The 24,711-nt window shown below is 42.6% G+C and overlaps 1 protein-coding gene and 1 non-coding gene across 2 annotated transcripts; one reads left to right on the top strand and one right to left on the bottom strand.

Moving 5' to 3' along the window:
* Positions 1 to 2,152: 2,152 nt before the first annotated feature.
* LOC102993187 (NACHT, LRR and PYD domains-containing protein 2) lies at positions 2,153 to 23,963 on the bottom strand. The gene is made up of 7 exons (XM_024117595.2): positions 22,376 to 23,963; positions 21,023 to 21,193; positions 11,578 to 11,748; positions 8,891 to 9,042; positions 8,206 to 8,398; positions 6,510 to 6,677; positions 2,153 to 2,665 (listed from the first exon to the last, which is right to left on the bottom strand). Exons 1-7 carry the CDS (start codon positions 23,941 to 23,943, stop codon positions 2,362 to 2,364), a joined length of 2,727 nt encoding a protein of 908 aa, XP_023973363.1. The 5' UTR covers positions 23,944 to 23,963; the 3' UTR covers positions 2,153 to 2,361.
* LOC112062641 (U6 spliceosomal RNA) lies at positions 13,034 to 13,140 on the top strand. The gene has a single exon (XR_002890837.1). It is a non-coding gene; the product is annotated as a U6 spliceosomal RNA (small nuclear RNA).
* Positions 23,964 to 24,711: the final 748 nt, after the last annotated feature.

Here is a 24,711-nt window from a genome sequence, read left to right as displayed (position 1 = left end):
CAAGAGCTTTGTACTCAAGGAGAACGCTGAATTTTTACTCACTCAGCCTCACCTCTAATAACACGATCACTCCTCCTGATCCATATTCAATTCCTCCATCTATTCCCTTGAAATCCTTGCCTAACCATGTCCCACTAAACGCTGGTATCCAAAAGCCTGATTTAAGTTAGTATCAGCGGAGTGTCACCCCAAATACCACAGCAGCCTTGAGTGTTTGAGCAGATGTATCTTAATAAGGGCCTGCTTAGGATGGCAATGGAAAACAGAGAAACTGGGTCCTTCCTGGTATCAACGAGTGACTAAGGTAAGCCATCCTACCTCCATACTTGAGTTCAGAGATCTATGTTAACTTGTGGTCTTTACCTTCTAGTTGATGGGTTGAAAGAACTAATGTGATGTTTAACCCACAAAAAATATGGCACAGAAGGAATAATGTGAAAGGGATATGAAAGGTAAAATGAGACATACAAAATGGGAGACAATATATAAAGAGACAGAAGCCAAATTTTTTCCCAGAGTTCTGAATCCCTAGCATAAAAGAAAATAAAAAATAGGAAATAAAAAGAATATCCATACTTAAACACGTCAGAACTCAAAGACAAATCGAAGAGAACATCTCAACAGCCAGAATAAAGGGGTGATTGACTACAGAGAAATGCGACAAAGAAATGCCAATTTGACCAAGAGCAGATATTCCAACAGCAGCAACGAAGGCTAAAACCTATGCAATAACATCTTCAAAATGTTGAGGGATAACACCTGTTAGCTTTCAAGTGTATACCAGCTAAATTATTCAAGGTTTTGTTTTGTTGCTTTTTTTTCCCCCGGCTGCGTTGGGTCTTCATTGCTGCGCACAGGCTTTCTCTAGTTGCGGCGAGCGGGGGCTACTCTTGGTTGCAGCGCGTGGGCTTCTCATTGCAGTGGCTTCTCTTGTTGCAGAGCATGGGCTCTAGGTGCATGGGCTTCAGTAGTTGCGGCACGCCGGCTCCGCAGTTGTGGCTCACCAGCTGTAGAGCGAAGGCTCAGTAGTTGTGGCACACGGCTTAGCTGCTCCGCGGCATCAGGGCTCCAACCCGTGTCCCCGGCATTGGCAGGCGGTCTTAACCACTGCGCCACCAGGGAAGTCCCAAGAATAAGGTTTTAAAAATACATTTCATCTCACCTAAAAATGTGAAATTTGGGGTTTTTATAGTTATCAGGTGAAAACTGTCGGGGAGAAAAGTTCACTGAAAACGTTATCCTAAATCCAAAACAAATTGTGTCGTTTAAGACTAAATCACTAACTATAGGCCATTGTTTCTGTAACTGGGATTTTATGATAACGTCCCCTATCGATAAAGACTCCCGTATCAGTATAGGGCTACTTAAGGTAGTCTTATCACCTACCTCTTAAGTTTGGTGGAAAAATTAAGAAAGGGGTTACTCACTTTTGTCAGTGTCTAGAAATTGGCACCAAATGGTGACTTTATTTTTTAAAGTTCTGAACTGGCTTTCCAGCCTTTTCTGTGAGCTACCGGCAACAGGTATGGATTACATACACACAGAATCACTGAACATTTAAAGAGCAGAGTGATGTGGTCAGATGTATGCGTCTCAATAACAGGATAGTTCAGGACAGGAATTGGCAAACCATTAACACATGGGCCAAATCTGGTCTGTTGCCTGTTTTGGTGAAGTTTCATTGGAATGCAGCCCCGTCCACTCACTTATGTGTTGTCTTTGGCTGTTTCGCACTATGACGGCAGAGATGAGTAGTTACGACACACCACAGAGCCTGCAAAACCCAAAATACTGGGTTAACCCAGAAAGCTTGTTTGGGTTTTTCCATAACATCTTATGGAAAGACCCACATGAACTTTTTGGCCAACCCAGTATTAGCTAGCTGGCCCTTTACAGAGAAAGCTTACCAACTCCTGGATCAGAGTATCATAAAACTGATTAAGAAAACCACAAGCCACACTGATCATGTAGGCTCATTGGGCAACTATTATATTAGGCCAAGAAATACCTGCATGAGGGCAGAAAAACAGAAGAAACCCACATAATCATCTATGAGCGTTGTAATATTTTTCCCTAGACTAAGTAAGCCAAGTTTACCCTAAGTTAGCTGTTGGGGGTATTAATAAGTACAGCATCAAACAAAGTGCTTTGCTTTTTATTATCCTTGTGAGAGAAAACATTTTAACACCAAGTGGGCATGTGACTTGTGTGGAATTTACCAGAAACCAGAGAGTGAAAAACCAGTGCCCAATTCTACATTTTGATCCAGTAATTAACATTTGATGTTCTGATCTTCATTAATGAGATGTCTTAGAGATATCACACGGGCCCCCTTTGGGGACATGCGAGAGTTACCTTCCTTCAGGAAAGGAAGTCACAACATAAGGACCTGGCTGTTCTGGCATTATTGCATTCAATCGTCAATTCTGGATTGCTTTCTTTCACATCCTTCAACAGCTGCTGGATTTCCACGGTAGATTTGTCTATCTTCAACCTGAGTGTCTTTAGGCGGCCATTCTTCTGTTTTAAAGCCTCAAGGAGCATCATTATTCCGCTCTGCCCCAAGACGTTCTGGCCCAGGTCCAGAGTTTCCAGGCTCTGGTTGCTAATAAGAGCAGACGCGAGATCCTGGCAATTGAAAGGGGTGATGGAACAGCCCCAGAGCCTGTTGAGAAAGTACAGAAACCCACTCACTTAAGCAAGTTCTTATGGAGAATCTACCATGTTGCCAGGCATACTCTTACTTGCTGAGGACCCAGCAGCAAAGAAACGAAAATTATTTTCTTCATGGAGCTTATTTTAGTGACATCAGGACACGTTGTCCTGAAGACGGGATAACAGTGTCAGAACAAAATAAACAGGATTAGGATTAACAGGACAGAGAAGGAGTAAGTAGATTTGTGATGGTCAGTGAATTCCACGTCGCAAAGATGATATGCGGGGGGAGAAAGTAAAACACAGAGTGAACCATTATGATATCTGGGGGAAGGAAGCCAGTGTAGCTGAAACGCCAAGCTAGCAGGAAAGTAGAAAGAGTGGCTGATAACTATTTGTAGGGTCCCGGAGAATCCTGTAGGCTATTATAAAACCTTCCGATTTTATCCACAGTGATACGGGGAGCTTTTGAGTCTTTTGAAAGACAAGTGCTATGGCCTCGCTTGCAAGTTGAAAGACAGCTCGGGGGTGATGGGTTGAGAAGCAGTGCTGAGAAATCAAGGACCGAAACGTGCGGACTACATTCAGAGATAATGAAATAAATCCAGATGACATACTGAGTGACGTCAGTCAGACAGACAGAGACAAATATCTTTACATGATATCGCTTATATGTGGACTCTAAAGAAACGGTGCAAATGAACCTATTTACAAAACTGAAATTGAGTCACAGATGTAGAAAATAAACTTGTGGTTACCAGAGGGGAAAGGTGTCGGGGAGGGATAAATGGGGAGATTGGGATTGACACGTACACCCCACTATATATAAAACAGATAACTAATACGAACCTACTGTACAGCACAGGGAACTCTGCTCAATACTCTGTAATGACCTCTATGGGAAGAGAATCTAAAAAAGAGTGGATACAAGTATATGTGTAACTGACTCACTTTGCTGTACACCTGAAACTAACACAACATTGTAAATCAACTCTACTCCAGTAAAAAATTTAAAAATCCCTATGACAGCTGGTAACCCGGATGAAGCATCAGTGGTATAGGTGGTGGGGTGGTAGATGGTCATCTTGTAGGTATCTGGAAAGAAGTGCCTCAAGGTAGTTTGAATGTGAGGTGTGAAATGATGGAAGGAACAAAAGAGCAGAAGCTTGAGAGTCAGTGAACAGAAGAGGACTGTTTTCTCTTAGACGTTACAGCAAGTTGAGTTATTTTAGCTAGTAATGCATTATGTCACCATGGCCTCCATTCCTTATCTCCTTTTCCCAGAGCTCCTTCTGGACTAAAAGACGTCTTTGCCGGTGGAGGAGAGAGGGAGACACTCTTTGGGGTAGATACAGCTCATGCCAGCTTATATATACCCTAGTTAGCCAACTCAAGCCAGATGACCCCTCAGCCACATGCCCTTGACCACTGCACCCCCTGCACATCTATCTATAATGTGGAATCTCTAACCATCCTGTGCTGCCCCAGGCACTACGGTAGCCACTGGAGATACAGAAAATAGATTCAGTTTCTCTCTAAATAAGATTAACAAGTAAACGGATGAACAAAACATGGTATATCCATATAACGGGGTATTACTTAGCCATATAAGGAATGACATGCTTACACCTGCTACAATGCGGATAAACCTTGAAAATATTATGCTAGCTGAAAGAAGCCCGACACAAAAAGCCACCTATGAAATATACAGAATAAGTCAATCTTTAGAACAGAAAACACATTTGTGGGTGCCAGGAGTGGAAGGGAATGGAGAGTGACTGCTTCGTGGGAATAGAGTTCTCCACTGGGGATGATGAGAAAGTTCTAGAACTGGACAGTGGCAGTGGTTACACAAGTACATACAGTGCCACTGAGTTGTTTACCGAGTGTACAGTGGTTCATTTACGTCGTGTGAATTTCCCCCTCCATAAAAATAAGTGTTTAAAAAATGTATAAATACTAGAGTCAATTTATTATTTGTTATAGAGAACAGATCATGCTGCAATAGGATAGTCAGAAGACCTCTGAACTATCAAAACTAGTTTGTTCTCCCCCAAAATAACTAAGGTGAGGAGTATTGACAGACAGCCCTGCAAACTCCAGGGTCTGTATGGTCTAGTCAAAAAAAAAAAAAAAAAAAGTAAGAAAAGAAAAACAAAAACCCACGAAATACAAATGAACTTATTTACAAAACAGAAATAGACTCGGACACAGAAAACAAATTTATGGTTACCAAAGGGGAAAGGGGGTAGGGGAGGGATAAATTACGAGTTGGGGATTAACATATACATGGCACTATATATAATATAGATAACCCACAAGAATCTACTGTATAGCATAGGGAAGTATACGCAGCATCTTATAATAACCTACAATGAAAAAGAATCCAAAAAAGAATATATATATAAAACTGAATCACTTTGCTGTACACTTGAAACACAAGATTGTAAATCAACTATATTCAATAAAAAATTTTTTAAAACACTAAGGACAAAGACCTTGCAGTGGGAGAAAGAACTGGGTGGGTTCTGGGAACTGAGAGGCTAGTTGAGTGATGTACACCAAGGTGGGGGGAAAAGCATGAGATGAAGTTCGACAGACGGGAAGGGGGTCCCCTCATAGACAGTGGTCTGAGACTTGGTGGCAAATATGGATTCACATGCTTGTTATATAAAAATGTGTGGGCTTCCCTGGTGGCGCAGTGGTTGAGGGTCCGCCTGCCGATGCAGGGGACGCGGGTTCGTGCCCCGGTCCGGGAGGATCCCGCTTGCCGCGGAGCGGCGGGGCCCGTGAGCCGTGGCCGCCGGGCCTGCGCGTCCGGAGCCTGCGCTCCGCGACGGGAGAGGCCCCAGCGGGGAGAGGCCCGCGCACCGCAAAAATAAATAAATAAATAAATAATAAAATAAAATAAAATAAAATAAAACTGTGTACAATGAGGCTGCTGAGTTTACAAAGTAATTCACCAAATGCATTAATTGTGCTGCTCTCAGGATGGGTCATAGAGAAGACCTGTCCATTCTGTAAGGGAAGAGTTAAAATGTCCTAAGTCACAGCTAATTAATATCAGATGGGATCTGAACCAACTTCTGACGTCAAATCCCCTGTTCAATGCCTTCGCTATGGTGCCGGGCTCGTATTCTGTGATCCAGAGAGATGAATTCCCACCTGTGGATACCATGGATTTTCCTCTCCAACTTCTACTTCAGAGGAGCTCAGACTTGACTATTAGAATCAACCAGAATATCCTTAAAAATTCTGATACCTGGCTCCACCTCCTCCAAGACTGAGTTCATCTGGGGGAAGCATGACCATCAAGAATGTTAAGTTCCCCAGGTTCAAGCCAAGATGCCAGCAGAGTAAAGAAAACCACCGTATATCCGAGTGTGCTCTCTCCTCAAGGCTGAGGAAGTCTTTACATTTATATAACCCAGATTCTCTTTCCATTAGGCTTCTGGTTGCAAAGTAGGTTGCATCAATGAGATGCCTTTGACGGACTTGGAAGAGAGAAGCGATTCAAAGTTCGCCATCCTGTTGGGGCCACTGCATATGCTGAGGGTAGTATCCATCTACAGTTCCCTGGGTATTGAACTGGGGTAGGCCCACTGTGTCCTGAGCACTGGATCCCACCAGAAGCAGTGTGATCCTGAAGTCTACTTCACTGGAGGCTATTCCCACTTAAAACCACTCCCTCTGGCCCCGATCAACTTTGTAAACACCCAGTTACCTGTATTCAATTTCTGCCGGCGTTTGCTCCTAACACTGGACAAAGAGTGATACTACCGCAGTTTGCATTCCAAAATCTCTGAAAGATTAAGTATTTCCAAAACATCTTTAACATGAAAAAAGCAACTTACCCTAGACATTTCAGGTTACAATTTGGTTTCTTCAAAGCTTCAGAGAGAAAGCACAATCCAGTGGCTATGGGATTGAAACCCAGGTCCAAGTTTGTTAGGCTGGAGTCTCCTTGGAGAAGCTTTGAGATATATTTGCAGCCATGTCTGTTTATGTTGCAATGACACAACCTACAAGTACAGTCATATGAAGAGAAGTCTATCATCCCTCTGTGACACACATCCTGTGACATGGCTGTTACTTCCAGCATCACTTATATGCCTACCTTGAGCCATATGCTTTCAGGTAGGCTACATAGAAACGTAAAACACATGGAATGATGATTACATTATGTCTACCCTGCCTAGATGGTAGTGCTAAACTGGCCTCTGTCTGCCAGTTTAACACTACTGGAGAAACAGACACGCATCTCCTAAGATACAGGTTTTCCTAGCATGATAGCATATCACATAGGTGAAGGGCTCTGGATTCAAACAGACCTGAGACTGAATCTGAGGCTTCACTTATTTTCTGCACGGTTAGGTCATTGGGATTCCATTCTCCCTGTCTTATGTTTTATTTCAAGCCCTGTACTTAATTGTCCCAGCATAACTGTGGTACATCAAAAGCACAACATTCCTGATATGAGTGGCTATGTCTCTAATTTAAACACTGCAGGCTCCTCCAAGCTTCGACTCCTACCAATCCTCCTGACCACAGAGAAGGATGTTCCCATGGTACAGTTAGGCAGGTGGACCTGCAACCACCCCTAAAAAGCCTTGCGCCCCAAGTACGGCATAAGAGCGACAGAGGCTGTAGAGCCTGAAGTGACATGACAAACAGCAGGTGAATTATAACTGGACCAAAAGATGCCATGCTTTGTATGATGTGAGACCTTAAAACCATACTTGAAACTAGGGCGCTTGGGGAGAGGAGCTAAAACAAAACCTAAAATTAAGTTTTGACAGCCTACAAACTGGAGGTTTGGTCAAACACTGCCTTTACATATTTAAGATAATGATCATTGATACCTCAAGTTTATAGAGGGGGCTTCATACCCACTACACAGATGTGACCATAGGCAAACTAAGTGGCTAAACTTTGGTTTTCTAATTAGCTAATTGGCAAAATTGAAACAAAGGTAACTATTGTTTGTAAAAAGCCTCATAAAATTTAGTAGAGTACCTGATACACAATAAGTGCTTATAAGCATCAGATGTGTGTTGTTGTTTAGATGCCTAAATCAACTCTGTAAAACAGAGCAGTCTATGTAGTGACATCATACGGGAAATTTTATATTCTTCTAATGAATACCGTTGAAGCAGAAATATGACCTTCTCCCTTTTCTCTCTCTGCCACTATAAATTGAATAGCTGGTTTCCTTTCCAGGCTTGAACCTTACTATATAACTCAATCCACTCCCATCTGCTGGAAGAGGTCATTTGAATTTTCAGAATATACACAGACCATAGGACCTGAGAACCAGTTGCTCATCTCAAATTCTCAGAATAGGAAGAGGCTGGAAGGTCAACCTTACTCTTAAAAGACACGCAAACATTAACATCTGTTTCTAACCGTCAAGTGGAATTATTAAGTACTCTTGTTCCTGTCCTACTTGAATCCAGGTGTGTGAATGTACATACAATACACACACATGCACACACAATACACACACGCGCGCGCGCGCACACACACACACACGAGCCAGCAGGGACTTACACCAACGTCTGTAGTTGACATCCGGGGTAACTCAAGCCCTCACACAGAATTTTCACCCCGCCAACGCCAAGGTTGTTTTTGCCCAAGCACAGGTGGGTCAGCCTCTGGTTGACAATCAAAGCAGAAGACAGCTCCTTACAACAGGCTTCTGTAAGGTGACAGTTTTCCAACGACAATTTCTGCAGGAAACACCCTGGGTGTCTCAGAGTCGAACACAGCAACTTGACACCCTCATCCGGAAACTCACTGGCTGTGAGATCCAGGCATTTCAGGGACTGGTTGATTTTCAGGGCCGAGGAGCAACCAGCCCACTGCTGAGCGGTGTCACAGGCTTCCGTAAGGTGACAGTTTTCCAACCTGCAAAAGCACCACGTAAGTGGTGAGACATTTCCAAAGTCCGAACTTCCCAGCTGACAGCCCTTAATTCAAGTCCCCACCCTCTCTATCCTGTGCCAGTGACCAAAGCCTGAAGGACCAGAAATAAGAGGAGGGCAAGCCAAAATGCACGCATCACCCACCCGGGACCAAAATGGGTACCAGGTGTCTCCATCAGTAAGAGGTCCCATAGGGTTTGCCCTGTAAGTCTGGTCTTTTTACCATTGCTCTTCTCTATGCGGCCCCAGACCTAAACTGAAGAAGTTTCATGGGAAGAGAGGAGAGACTTACGACAATTTCTGCAGGAAACACCTTGGGTGTCTCAGAGTCGAACACAGCAACTTGACACCCTCATCCGGAAACTCACTGGCTGTGAGATCCAGGCATTTCAGGGACTGGTTGATTTTGAGGGCCGAGCAGAAATCAGCCCACCGCTGAGGGGTGTCAGAACAAGAACCCAACCTGCGGGATAAATGGGGGACAGTCATTCTTCTGGGAGGACAAAGAGACCCTGTCGGCTAATTATGCTTGGAGACCGTATCCTTGATTCTCATGTCATTCCACTCCAACATGCGTCAAACCCTGGCCTGAACTATTAGAGAACTGATCTCCTTTACTTCTTCAAGTATCTCTGTGGCCATTTGATCATCATCCAGCCTCATCTCTAAGAGGAAAAAAAAAAATCAGGGCTTCCCTGGTGGCGCAGTGGTTGAGAGTCCGCCTGCCAGTGCAGGGGACACGGGTTCGTGCCCCGGTCTGGGAAGATCCCACATGCCGTGGAGCGGCTGGGCCCGTGAGCCGTGGCCGCTGAGCCTGCGCGTCCGGAGCCTGTGCTCCGCAACGGGAGAGGCCACAGCACTGAGAGGCCCGCGTACCGCAAAAAAAAAAAAAAAAAAAAAAATCAGTAATACAATTCTGTGTGAAGTTTCACCAACATGGCCTGCTATTTCTCAAACCCCACTTTTTATCTCACTTTCCCTGACCTGAGTCTATCCTAATCCCACTTAAATTTAAATGTGATTCTATTGAAAGAAAAAATTTGATGCCTGGGGACTTCCCTGGCGGTCCAGTGGTTAAGACTTTGCCTTCCAATGCAGATGGTGTGGGTTCGATCCCTGGTCGGGGAGCTAAGATCCCACATGCCTCGGGGCCAAAAAACCAAAACATAAAACAGAAGCAATACTGTAACAAATTCAATAAAGACTTTTAAAACGGTCCACATCAATAAAAAATCTTTAAAAAAAAATTGATGCCTGAAACTCAAAAAGTTCAATTTCATAAGTTATTAGGGAATATGCTAATTAAAACAAGGAGATACAATTTGACACTTAGGCAGCCATGTCCAAAGTCTGAGTTTGTGTTGCAAGAACAAGAATAACTGCAAACTCCTTTTTTTTGATGGAACTGTGAATGTGGTGCAGCTATTTTAGAGAACATTGAGGCACTCCATTATACTGGGTCGGAAACTCAGCTGCTCTTGTAGACATAAATCAGAGTACAGGACTCCAGGACAAGCTTGTTTGAATAATGGCTCTGCCCCTAATGTTCAAAACATTCACCAGTTAGTTAAACTTTTTAATATTCTTTTTTCCCTTCATCTGTTCTTTGGGTGGAGATGATACTTTGCCAGGCAAATAAAGGATATAATCAATCCATATACTCTACCTATTAGAATGTATGTCATAAGCAAAACTGGAGTTCTTAAAATCAGTACCTTTCTTCCCTCAAAGCTTAACCTATAACAAGGACATTATAAGTTTACGTAATTTGAATACAAGGTGGAATGTAAAGTGTCTCAAATCAATGAGCAAAAAACAGCAGATTCTGCACCAGCCATGTGTCATTCTGGAGCTCCGGCATATCCACTTAGAAATGTCATTTATCACAACTTCAGAGTAAATATTTACTTTTATACTATGTCAACTAGTAAACATCTTTGCCATAAATTATGAAGTATAATCTCCTCAAGAATTTCAAAACGAATGTTTTCTATAAATTTGACATTTTATAAAACACACAAACCTAAGTCTGTAATCTGATTTTTTAAATATCATGTTTAAAACATGTACTTTCAATTGTTATTTCAAGAATTTCAAAACGAATGTTTTCTATAAATTTGACATCTTATAAAACACACAAACCTAAGTCTGTAATCTGATTTTTTAAATATCATGTTTAAAACATGTACTTTCAATTGTTATTTCACTACCCACATTTCTCAAGACTCTTTTGCGTCAACTCTACTTGTTTGAATAAAAATCTAAAGAAACAAACAAACAAAAACACACTTCAGAGTAACAGATGTTTTTTCTAATTTAATGAAAGATAGCACCATCAGAAATCATCCATAATGGTAAGAGATGCCATTTGTGTCTGGTGCCTATGCAAAGCAGTTCACATCCCACGTTTCATTCAATCCTCAAAGCCCCATCTCATGGATGAGGGAACAGCTCAACATCATATAGGTCATAAATGTCAATGCAAGGTTCCCAAATCCAAAAACCTGTGTCACTAGCCAGTACCTCACATTGCTACTCAACTAAGTAGAGGGGGGTGGAATGGTAGCCTAACGATGGGTGATGATAATCAGAGCACTCATTACGAGATCTCACTGAGGATAAGGGAATCTGTCAAACCAGTGAGCTACCAGGAACCAGAACACTCGATGTTTCTACAGCATCACTGAGTGACCAATTAAGGCTGATGGCTACTGTGAATCACAACAGGTAGGTAACATGCAACCTGAGATGCCATGTCCCTAAGCTAGAAGATGACACAAAATTCTGAGTGTTTCCCTGCATTCAGGGCTCATTATTCAATGCAGAAGGCTAGCTGGCTGGGGAAAGACTATAGGCTGACATGCCATCCATATTCTATGTGAGAATATATTCCTCTGTTTAACATGGTACCCAATCAGAGTGGCCACCCTCTTCTTTCTTGTTTACAGAGCTCACAGCATCCTTTCCATGCTGAGAACAGCAATGACAGGAGACCTACCTCAGATACTGCAGATTACATCTTGGATGTTTCAGGATCTCACACAACAGCAGCAAAAGCATCTCATCACTGTGGACGCTGCCTTCCAGAACCAGGTGTGTCAGAGTCTTCTTACCAATGAAAGCCAGACAGAAGTCCCGATAAGCATCGGCAGGGGAGACGTTCTTAATCCTAGGGAAAATAAAAAGAAGGGATTCATTCCATCTTGAGTCTGTAGATGGTTGCTGCTGAGAACACATAGTGGGATGAGAAGTCACAAGTCAAGACAGGGATGGGGAGCTGGTCTGGTAAGCTAAATTGAAGGATGAGTCAACCGAACGATAGCTGGATAGAGGAGGACAGACTACTAACAGATGTAGTATATGGTGATGGGAAGGAAGATGGAATTGGATGGCAAAGGGCTTGATACACCCTTGCCTTTTTTTTTTTTGCGGTACGCAGGCCTCTCACTGTTGTGGCCTCTCCCGTTGCAGAGCACAGGCTCCGGACGCGCAGGCTCAGCGGCCACGGCTCACGGGCCCAGCCGCTCCGCGGCATGTGGGATCCTCCCGGACCGGGGCACGAACCCGTGTCCCCTGCATCGGCAGGCGGACTCTCAACCACTGAGCCACCAGGGAAGCCCCACCCTTGTCTTTGCTCACGCTCATCTTCAGAGAAAATATCCCCACCCTTATTTTTTGTATTGGGGTGACACATTTTGCTCCCCTACAAAATGTCTCTTTGACGTGAATATTATTTCACGCTGAAAACAATCAAGGCTGAAAATACTCAGGAAGAGACTTTGACCTTTCCCCTAACTTCCTGAATAATTTAGATAGAGGGACTGTTACAGGAATAGAGCTATCACCAGAGATCTCTGCAAAGAATATGGGCTAGGTATGGTAGGGTCAACTCTTAGAGATCAGAGCACACTCTGTGTCCCATTGTCTCTGCAAGACCCAGCAAAAATTTGTTTAGCAAACATTTGCTTTTCCATCCCCGTGTGAATTGCCTTCCTCCCCTTTGAAGTCTCAAACAACTACCCCCAACATCCTCTATCATCTTTAGTTGAAGGTAGTATTTAATGTGAAGATTTCAGCCATTGGTGTAGTTACTCAGTTTTTCTGGGTCTCTCCCATGTATACATGCTATTAAATGTTTGATTTTCTCCTGTTAATCTGTCTCATGTCAAACTCACTGTTACACCAGCCAGAACCTAGACGTATAGAGAAAATTTTCTTCCTCTCAGACAACATTTTATCCTTTATTTCTTTCAACATTCAGTTCACATACAACTTTCCCTCCTCCTCAATGCCTGACTTTTTCCAGTAAGAATAAATCACTTCCTACTTTATCCCCATGTAGTCATTTGCATTTCCACAAAGCAGTTTTCATTTAGGCTACAGTAAGTTGTGGTTTATAAGTTAGCAAATAAATTACAGCCTCCTTGAAAATAAGTACCATTAAGAGTTGCTTGGTGTTCACTTCAGTAGTACATATACTAAAATTGGAATGATACAGAGAAGATTACCATAACCCCAGTGCAAGGATGACAAGCAAATTTGTGAAGCATTCCATATTTTTCATAAAAACCAAACAGAGAACACAAGTATAATACAAAAAAAATCAAACCACAAAAGGAAAGACAAAAAGAAAAAGGAAGGGACAATGAAGAAATACAAAATCAATGGGAAAACAAGGTTTAAAATGGCAATAAGTACAAATCTATCAATAATTAAGTGTCAAGGGACTAAATGTTCCAATCAAAAACACAGAGTTGGGGCTTCCCTGGTGGCTCAGCGGTTAAGAATTTGCCTGCCAATACAGGGGACACGGGTTCAAGACCTGGTCCGGGAGGATCCCACATGCCGCGGAGCAAGCCCATGCGCCACAACTACTGAGCCTGTGCTCTAGAGCCCGTGAACCACAACTACTGAGCCCACGTGCCACAACTACTGAAGCCCACATGCCTAGAGCCCACACTCCGCAACAAGAGAAGCCACCGCAATGAGAAGCCCACGCACTGCAAGGAAGAGTAGCCCGCGCTCACCACAACTAGACAAAGCCCCCACGCAGCAAAGACCCAACGCAGCCAAAAATAAATTAACTTTTTAAAAAAAAAAACTATCCTTTTGAAAAAAAAACACAGAGTGAGTGGCAGATTGGATAAAAACAAGAGCCTACAATATGCTGCCTATAAGAGACCCACTTAAGGGCAAAGGACATTCATAGATTCAAAGTGAGGGGATGGAAAAAGATGTTTCATGCAAACAGAAATGACAAGAAAGCAAGGGTAGCAATACTCAGACAAAATAGACTTTAAAACAAAGGCTATAAAGAAAGATAAAGGACACTATATAATGATAAAGGGATCATTACAAGAAAAAGATATTATACTCATCAACGTATATGTACCCAATACAGGAGTGCCCAAATACATAAAACAAATAGTAACAGACATAAAGGGAGAAATTGATGGGACTACAATAACAGTAGGAGACTTTAACACAACAATGACATCAATGGACAGCTTTTCTAGACAGAGAATCAATAAAGCAACAGAGATCCTAAATGATACAATAGAAGAGTTAGACTTAATTGATATTTTCAGGACATTACATCCCCCTCCCCCCAAAAAAACAGAATACACAGTCTTTTCAAGTGCACATGGAAGAGTCTCTAGGATTGACCACATACTAGGGCACAAAAGAAGCCAATACATTTAAGAGTACAGAAATTATTTCAAGCATCTTTTCTGACCACAATGGCATGAAAGTAGAAATCAACAACAGAAAAAGAAACAAGAAAAAACAATTACATGGAGAATAAACAAGTTACTACTAAAATAACCAATTGGTCAATGATGAAATCAAAGAAAAAATTTTAAAATACCTGAGACAAATGACAATGAAAACAACCCTGCAAAATCTATGGGATGCAGCAAAAGCAGTTCTTAGAGGGAAGTTCATAGTGATACAGGCCTTCAAGAAACAAGCTAAATCTAAATTAAACAACCTAACCCACCACCTAAAAGAATTAGAAAAAAGAACAAAACCTAACCTAAAATCAGCAGAAGGACGGAAATAAAGATCAGAGAGGAAATAAATAAAATAGAGATTAAAAAATAGAAAAAAATCAATAAAACCAAGAGCTGGTTCTCTGAAGGAGTAAACAACATTGACAAACCTCTGGACAGGCTTACCAAGAAGAGAAGAGAAGACCCAAATAAACAAAAGAAATGAAAGATGAGAAATCACCACTGATACTGCAAAAATACAAAAAACCATAAGAGAATGCTATTAACAATTATATGCCAACAAATTTGATAACCTAGAAGAAATGGACAAGTTTCTAGAAACATACAGCCCACCAAAACTGAATCAAAAAGAAATAGATAATTTGAACAAACTGATCACTAGAAGTGAAATAGAATCTGTAATTTTAAAAACTCCCTACAAACAAGTCCATGACCAGAGGGCTCCACAGGTGAATTCTACCAAACTAATGAAGAAGACCTTAAACCGATCCTTCTCAAACTCTTCCAAAAGAATGAAGAGGAAGGAACACTCCCAAAGACATTCTATGAAGCCACAATCACCCTGATACCAAAACCAGACAAAGACACCACCAAGGGCTTCCCTGGTGGCGCAGTGGTTGAGAATCCGCCTGCCGATGCAGGGGACACGGGTTCGTGCCCCGGTCCGGGAAGATCCCACATGCCGCGGGGTGGCTGGGACCGTAAGCCATGGCCGCTGAGCCTGTGCTCCGCAACGGGAGAGGCCACAACAGTGAGAGGCCCAAAATTAAAAAAAAAAAAGACACCACCAAAAAAAAGAAAATTACAGGCCAGTATCTTTGATGAATATGGATGCAAACATTCTCAAAATATTAGCAAACCAAGTCCAACAGCACAAAAAAAGTCATACACCACAACCAAGTTAAATTCATCCCAGGGTCACAAGGATCATTCAACATATGCAAAATCAATGTGATACACCACATCAACAAAAGAAAAGACAAAAAACACATGATCATCTCAATAGATGCAGAAAAAGCATTTGATAAAATTCAACACCCATTCATGATAAAAACTTACAAAAACGGGTATAGAGGGAACACCTCAACATAATAAAAGCTATTTATGACAAACCCACAGTCAATATAATACTCAATGGTGAAAAGCTGAAAGCCTTTCCACTAAAATCTGAAACAAGAAAAGGATGCCCACTCTCACTTCCACTCAACATAGTACTGGGAGTCCTAGCCACAGAAATCAGACAAGAAAAAGAAATAAAAGGAATCCAAATTGAAAGGGAAGAGGTAAAATTGTCACTACATGAAGATGACATACTATATATAAAAATAAAAAACCCTAACGACTCCACACAAAAACTACTAGAACTGATCAACAAATTCAGCAAGGTAGCATGATACAAGATTAACATACAGAAATCGGTTGCATTTTTTTACACTAACAATGAAATGTTAACAAATATAAACAAACAATCCCTTTTTAAATCACATTTAAAAAGTAAAATACTTAGAAATAAACCTCATCAAGGAGGCAAAAGACATATATGCTGAGATCTACAAAACATTAATAAAGGAAATTGAAGACGATTCAAAGAAATGGGAAGATACCCCATACTCTTGGATTTGAAGAATTAATATAGCTAAATTGGCCATACTACCCAAAGCAATCTACAGATTCAATGCGATCACTATCAAATTATCCATGACATTTTTCACAGAATTAGAACAAATAATCCTAAAATTTATGCAGAACCACAAAAGACCCAGCATTGCCAGAGCAATCCTGAGGAAAAAGAAAAATCAGGCAGCATAACCCTCCCAGACTTCAGACAATACTACAAAGCTACAGTAATCAAAATAGCATGGTACGGGCACAAAAAACAGACATATAGATCACTGGAATAGAGAGCCCATAAATAAACCCATATACCTATGGTCAATCTTCAACAAAGGAGGCAAGAATATACAATGGGAAAAAGTCTCTTCAGCAAATGGTGTTGGAAAAATTCGACAGCTGCATGCAAACCAATGAAGTTAGAACACACCCACACACCATACACAAAAAAACTCAAAATGGTTTAAAGACATGAACATAAGACATGACACCATAAAACTCCTAGAAGAGAACATAGGCAAAACATACTGACATAAATTCATACCAACGGGGCTTCCCTGGTGGCGCAGCGGCTGAGAATCCGCCTGCCAATGCAGGGGACACGGGTTCGTGCCCCGGTCCGGGAAGATCCCACATGCCGCAGAGCGGCTGGGCCCGTGAGCCATAGCCGCTGAGCCTGTGCGTCCGGAGCCTGTGCTCCGCAACGGGAGAGGCCACAATAGTGAGAGGCCCGCGTACCACAAAAAAAAAAAAAAAAAAAAATCATACCAACGTTTTCTTAGGTCAGTCTCCCAAGGCAATAGAAATAAAAGCAAAAATAAGCAAATGAGACCTAATCAAACTTACAAGCTTTTGTACAGCAAAGGAAACCGTAAACAAAATGAAAAGACAACCTACAGAATGGGAGAAAATATTTGCAAACAATGCGACCAACAAGGGCTTAATTTCCAAAGTACACAAACAACTCATACAACTCAATAAACAACAACAACCCAACTGAAAAGTGGACAGAAAACCTAAACAGACATTTGTGCAAAGAAGACATACAGATGGCCAACATGCACATGAAAAGATGCTCATCATCGCTAATTATTAGAGAAATGCAAATCAAAGCTATAATGAGGTACCACTTCACACCGGTCAGAATGGCCATCATTAAGAAGTCTACAAATAACAAATGCTGGAGGAGGTGTGGAGAAAAGGGAACCCTCCTACACTGTTGGTGGGAATGACACTGGTCAGAATGGCCATCATTAAGAAGTCTACAGGGGGCTTCCCTGGTGGCGCAGTGGTTGCGCGTCCGCCTGCCGATGGGGTAAAGAACTTGTGGTATATATACGATGGAATACTACTTAGCCATAAAAAAGAATGAAATAATGCCATTTGCAGCCACATGGATGGACCTAGAGATTATTATACTAAGTGAAGTAAGCCAAGCAGAGAAAGACTAATACCATATGATGCCACTTATATGTGGAATCTAAAATATGACACAAACGAACATATCTACGAAACAGAAACAGACTTAGAGACACAGAGAACAGACTGGTGGTTGCCAAGGAGGAGGGGCGGTGTGAGAGGGAAGAATTGGGAGTTTGGGATTAGCAGATGCAAACTATTTATATAGAGGATAGATAAACAACAAGGTCCTACTGTATAGCACAGGGAATTATATTCAATATCCTATAATAAATCATAATGGAAAAGAATATGAAAAAGAATATATATAGGGCTTCCCTGGCGGCACAATGGTTGAGAGTCCACCTGCCGATGCAGGGGACACGGGTTCGTGCCCCGGTCCGGGAAGATCCCACATGCCGCGGAGCGGCTGGGCCCGTGAGCCATGGCCGCTGAGCCTGCGCGTCCGGAGCCTGTGCTCCACAACGGGAGAGGCCACAGCAGTGAGGGGCCCGCGTACCAAGAAAAAAAAAAAAAATATATATATATATATATATATATATGTATGTGTAACTGAATCACTTTGTTGTACAGAAGAAATTAACACAACATTGTAAGTCAACTATACAATAAAAATTTTTTTTAAAGCGTTGTTTGTTTTTTATTTTCCTGTCATCTAGCATGACTGTAGGATTTTAAATGGGATTTGAATCAATCTTAAGTGGAATATAATTTTCTCTAATCAAACTCTGGGCTTCAAGAAACATTTCAGTGTTTAAAAAAGATTTTCCCAGCACCTAACTGTGCCACCTTCTTGAGAATAAGACTCTGTCAACCTCATGTTATACAATAATGAAGATAGCTCATAAGTTTTCCTGTGTAGATAGTAGGAAATAACTGGGAAAAGGACTTTTGTCAGGGCCTCTTTTTAAAGCATGCTTAATCCACCCTAATTTGAGGGGGGAAAAAAAAAATCAACACCTGGAATAGAAATGCCTCTTCCACTACAATCTTATTTCAGATCTTCATTTTCATTTTTGTTTTTAGAGCTTCTTAACCTGGTTTTTTAAAAATATAAATTTACTTATTTATTATTTATTTTTTATTTATTTATTTATTTACTTATGGCTGTGTTGGGTCTTCGTTGCTGCACACAGGCTTTCTCTAGTTGCGGCGAGCAGGGCTACTCTTCATTGAGGTGTGCGGGCTTCTCACTGCGGTGGCTTCTCTTGCTGCAGAGCATGGGCTCTAGGCTCGTGGGCTCAGTAGTTGTGGCACACGGGCTTAGTTGCTCTGTGGCATGTGGGATCTTCCTGGACCAGGGATCGAACCCATGTCGTCTGCGTCGGCAGGAAGATTCTTAACCACTGACTGCGGCACCAGGAAAGTCCTTTTTGTTTTTAGAGCTTCTTAACCTGGTTTTTTTAAAATATAAATTTACTTATTTATTATTTATTTTTTATTTATTTATTTATTTATTTATGGCTGTGTTGGGTCTTCGTTGCTGCACGCGGGCTTTCTCTAGTTGCGGCGAGCAGGGCTACTCTTCATTGAGGTGTGCGGGCTTCTCACTGCGGTGGCTTCTCTTGCTGCAGAGCATGGGCTCTAGGCTCGTGGGCTCAGTAGTTGTGGCACACGGGCTTAGTTGCTCTGTGGCATGTGGGATCTTCCTGGACCAGGGATCGAACCCATGTCATCTGCGTCGGCAGGAAGATTCTTAACCACTGACTGCGGCACCAGGAAAGTCCTCTTAATCTGTTTTTATCTAGTACCTCCAAACCTGGCAGTTCACCCCCACACACACACCATGAAATACTTTTCTCCATAAACAGGCATTCCGTCTAATAACCCTCAACGCTTCACTTGTAGATAATGAACATTCCCTGTGGCTCATTGAGAAGAAGTTCAAAATTAAATTTCAGCACAGAGAGAGCCAGAATAAGGGAGATGCTACTGTTCAAAGCTCCTGCCTAAAGGGTCCTAAACTCTTAGTGGAACAAATTAAATGTACCTCCTAGTTTTTATTCTCTCATGCACACCTTATAAAACCAGAACAATGTAAACTTTTCAAAGTCATACAGAAGAAATTGCCACCTTTTCTGGCACCAACCTATGTTAGATTTTTGTGGCCTTGTCCACACAAGTCCTACGGCATTCTGAGATGAACCAGATACATGTCACCTGACATCAGCAGGTACAGTCAGGTGACGTTTGGCATAGCCATTTGTCCAAGTAAATAACACAACCTTTTCAGTGCCTTAATTAAGCCTTCTAAGGTATGTTGGTTTGGGGGAAGTTTCAAAGTATCTGTGTAATTTTAAACGTAACTTATAAAGTTTATCCCCTGAACATGTTCTGTGTTTTCCTTTTGTTTTTTTTTTTCCCTTTGGGGACTGGGGGACGAGACAGCTACATGTAAAAGAATGAAACCAGACCATTTCCTCACACCATATACAAAAATAAACTCAAAATGGATTAAAGATTTAAACTTAAGTTCTGAAACCATAAAACTCCAAGAAGAAAACACGCAGGACTCTTTGACGTTGCTCTTAGAAATACTTTTTTGGATTTGTATAATCAGACAAGGAAACCAAAACAGAAAACAAATGGGACTAACAAGCTGAAAAGCTTTTGCAAAGTGAAGGAAACCAGCAAAGCAAAAAGGTAATCTACTGAATAGGAGAAGCTATTTGCAAAACAATATATCCAGGAAGGGGTTAATATCCCAAATAGAGAACTCATGCAGATTAATATCAAAAAATAAACAATCCAATTAAAAATGGGCAGAGGATCTAAGTAGGCATTGTTCGGAAGGAAACATACAGAGAGCCAACAGATAATCACATGAAAATTATGCTCAGCATCACGAATTGGGGAAATGCCCATCAAAAGCACAATGAGATATCACTTCACCTGACAGAACAGCTATCATCACAAAGAACATGTGTTGGTTTAAAAGGATGTGCTAATAATCACCTGCCCAGGTGACCCACGTCTTAACTTGCTTCTGCCACAACCTACTCTACTCAGACTAATTTCTCAATCCCATCCCACACATTAGTCATAAGTGCACCATTGCTTCTTCAACACATTCTTACTCACATATTTGAAACTTTCCTCTCTGGAGTATTTCCCCAATTCCCACCCAGTTCTCCTAACATGCACGTGGCTATATTTTCTATAGGCTGAGTTTTGAATACGCCCCACAGCAGATGTACGGGAACGTCCAAACTCGCGGCCAAATTTCACAAAAATGACTCAACATAATATGATTCTCCAACTAGACACATTTAAGGACAGCAACCATTTCATTTCTTTGCATTCTGAGCACCTGGCTGGTCAGAGCCTGGCTGGGCACCTGTACTGCTCCCACATTTAAAACACCTGGCTATCACCACTGCAAGATCAGCTGCTACTTACACGACTTTCTGGAGATGACAGGTGACATGGGTTATCTGCTCACAAAGAATCCTCACTGAGGAGTGACTCAGAAAGCTTTCCCTCACATCCAGAAAGTTCAGGTTCTTGTTTGAACTGAACACAGAGCAGAGATCTGCCCAGAGATGAAGAGAATGATGGTCGTGCTGTGACCTAGGAGGAAGGCATTGACAAGAGCACCTATGAAAAGCACGTACAGGAAAAGCAACAAGAATTGGTAGGCTGCACAGCAAAGGAAAGCATCAACAAAATAAACATGAACCTACTAAATGGGAGAAAATGTTTGCATACTGTATGTCTGATAAGGGGTTAGTATCTCAAATATATAAAGAACTCAGGCAACTCAACTCAACAGAAAAGAAAAACTATCGTAACACGTGGGCCGAGGACCTGAAGAGACATTTTTCCAAAGATGACATACAAATGGACAACAGGGACATGAAAAATATTCAACATCACTAATCACCATGGAAACACAAATCAAAACCACAGTGAGATACCACCTCACACCTGTAAGAATGACTATCATCGAAAAGACAAGTAACGGACTTCCCTGGTGGCGCAGTGGTTAAGAATCCGCCTGCCAATGCAGGGGACATGGGTTCAAGCCCTGGTCCGCGAAGATCCCACGTGCCGCGGAGCAACTAACCCTGTGCGCCACAACAAGAGAAGCCACCGCAATGAGAAGCCCGCACACTGCAACGAGGAGTAGCCCCCGCTCGCCGCAACTAGAGAAAGCCTGCGCGCGGCAACGAAGACCCAACGCGGCCAAAAATAAATAAATAAATATATTTATTAATTTTTTTTTTTTAAAAAGTGGTGAGCTGATCAAAAGGCACAAACACCCAGTTATAAGATAACTAAATCCTGGGATGTAATGTACAGCATGGTGGCTATGTATTAAAACAAATTTTTTGAAAGAATTGGCAGGGAGGGAAGTTATATGAAATGTCTAGAGTGTCCTGAGCCCATTTGCCACATGGAAACTATAATAATACTACAAATAATACTACAGTATTATGCTATAGTATTATAGTATACTATGCTATAGTATTATAGTATATATAATATATACTAGTATACTATAAAACTATAATACTAAAACAAAGTAAGGTTCCAAAGCCCCCATTCCTAATCCGAACATCATGTTTCCCAACTTTAATGGTGATGAGTTGGCAGGAAGAAATTTCAGCCAGACATTCCACAGAATTCTGACCCTAAGCCATAGGGAGTAGTAGGGACTCTGTCCTCTTCCTCAGACAGTGTGGGCTGAGGCTGAAGATGGGGGAACTAGTAACATTAAAAAATATATATATTTTTTAAACGTGTTCTTACCTCTCAACCTGAGCATCTGATTTCAACGTGGTATCATTCTCCAGGAATATCCTCTTTCCTACCCGCAGTGAAATTTTCTGCAGGTTTTGACAATGTTTAAGGCAGAAAGAAGACTGCATCATTTCAGATGTATTTGTCAAGTGGATAGAAATCTCCGTGACGGGGGCCATGGCATCCTCCACCAGCTCCTCCTCCTGAGATTCATAAAGACAATACAAAATCTCCTTCGTGTCCATGGTTGAGAAGGGTTTCTTCCCATGGGGCACTAATCTGCATTTCAGTAACTGCTGCTTGACCTCCATCGATACTAGACAGCCAAAAGTTGTCTCCAGCTCCACGGCCCTTTCTTCGTTGGAGAGGCCAAATAAGAAGTAGCCCACCTGGGTCAGGCTGGGGTTCTTTAGTCTTCCTTCCTTGGACAGCAGCTTCTTCATATCCCCAATGTGGCACCTGTGGCCACCCACATCCTCTTCCTCCTCCTCTGTCTCCAAGACATAGAACATGGCGGCAAGAAACTGCTGGACGCTGAGGTGGATGAAAGAGTAGCAGCCCTCACAGTCTTTGCTCTTCTGGAGAATGTTCTTGTCCAGGAAAGGACAGAGGGCAGACTCCTTTACCCCAAGTCTCCTGAGGTCTTCTCCATCAAACACAGACGTCTGCGTCCATATGCCCTCAGCAGCCAAGAGGCACACAGACTTCACCGGAGCCTGGAGACAATCACTGGGCCAGCTGCTGCGAGCTGCTGTGAACTGGCTGCAGAGGAAACGCAGGAACAGGGACGTGGTGGTCTGGCAGGTCGAGGCAGGGTCTTCCCCCTTCTCCATCTGCCGTTTCAGACACGTGCAGACAATCCAGCACACAGCAGGCGCCGAGCCCATGTGGAACAGAGCTGCGTTCTTCCTCATCAAGTCAAAAGCTCGCAGGGCTTGAGTCTCCTCTGCAAAGTGTTTCAAGAAATATGCCTTCCTGTCCAGCTCCAAGAACCCCTCGATTTCTAGGAAGAGTGGCTGTTCAACCAAGAGCCGGAGCTCCCTCAGGGCCCCCGGTCGAGCGGTGATCACTAACGTGGACTTGGGTAACATTTTTCTCTTCAGCAAACTTCCCAGAAGGACGGGCGCTGGCTTCTGCTTCTTCCAGTCGCCACATATGTCATGGATGAGTGCCCCCGAGGGGACGCTCAGCTCATCAAAGCCGTCGATGATGAACAGGATTTTCCGTGCTTGGGTGAGGATCCCTGGAACAGCATCCTGCAAATCCGGCCTGCTCCCAGATACGAGCTCTGCAAAAGTGCACGCCCCCTTGTGGCTGAGGTCCTTGCAGCTGAGATAGAAGGCGGAACTGGATGTCTGTGCCTGGTCGTCCTGTGTCCAGTCCAGCATTAGCTGTTTTGCCACTGTGGTTTTCCCGACGCCGGCAGCACCATGCAGCACCACTGTGAGCGGCATTGACTGTATGGACGTTTGGGGCTTCAAGTATGATATCAACTTTGGGCTTCTCTGGGTAATGTTGTGGAAACCACCATCATCTCCTGGCCAAAGTGTATCCTTCCAAACAGAAAATTTCTCCATCGTGTTTCTCTCTCTCCTCTTCACCTATATTGATATGTAACGGGAGAGAATTGGGGTGCCGTGATTATACTGAGCTGGAAAATTCATACTGTAAAGGACGAGTGTCAGGGAGGAAGTAATGTTCCTCTACCCTTCCGGGTTCTTCCGGCTGGTCTAAGAATTGAATTGACATGAGATGGATTAACAAGAGAAAAAAACAATTTTAATAACATATACGTGACACAGACCCAGGAAAAGTGAATTACTCACCAACATGGCTGAAACCCTCCCCTTAAATACCAGCTCAGCTAAGCAAACGAAGACGTTGAGGGTAATGGTTTGGGACTTCAGAGGGGAGGAAGGAAATACTCTTGGAAATGGAAAAGCAAATATTCGGTAGACAAATGTGGGCTGGGCCAGCAGGAGCTATGGGACCCAGAGTAGACTCTCATCTCCAGATCCTGCTGAGTTTCCCCACCACCCTTAGCCCATGTTCTTTGCAGACATCTCTGGTGATAGCTCTGTTCTGGGAACAGGGTCTCTATCTAAAGTCTTAAGGTGGTTAAGAGGAAGTGAAAGTTTCTTCCTGAGTAGTTTGGGCCTTGATCGTTTTCAGCTTGAAATAATCTGCACGCCAAAGAGACATTTTGGGGTGGTAAGTTTTGCTCCCCTACACCAGAAAAGAGGAACCAAGAAGAGGAAAATTACCACGCACACGACCAAACACCAAAGCTACGACTGTAAGACAGTAGTTCCCTGGCGGTCCAGTGGTTAAGACTCCAGTGCAGG

This window comes from Physeter macrocephalus, chromosome 17, assembly GCF_002837175.3.
Source record: "Physeter macrocephalus isolate SW-GA chromosome 17, ASM283717v5, whole genome shotgun sequence".
Lineage (NCBI taxonomy): Eukaryota > Metazoa > Chordata > Mammalia > Artiodactyla > Physeteridae > Physeter > Physeter macrocephalus.
The sequence above is the reverse complement of the archived record's forward strand: the minus strand, read 5'-3'. Positions and strand labels throughout refer to the sequence as shown.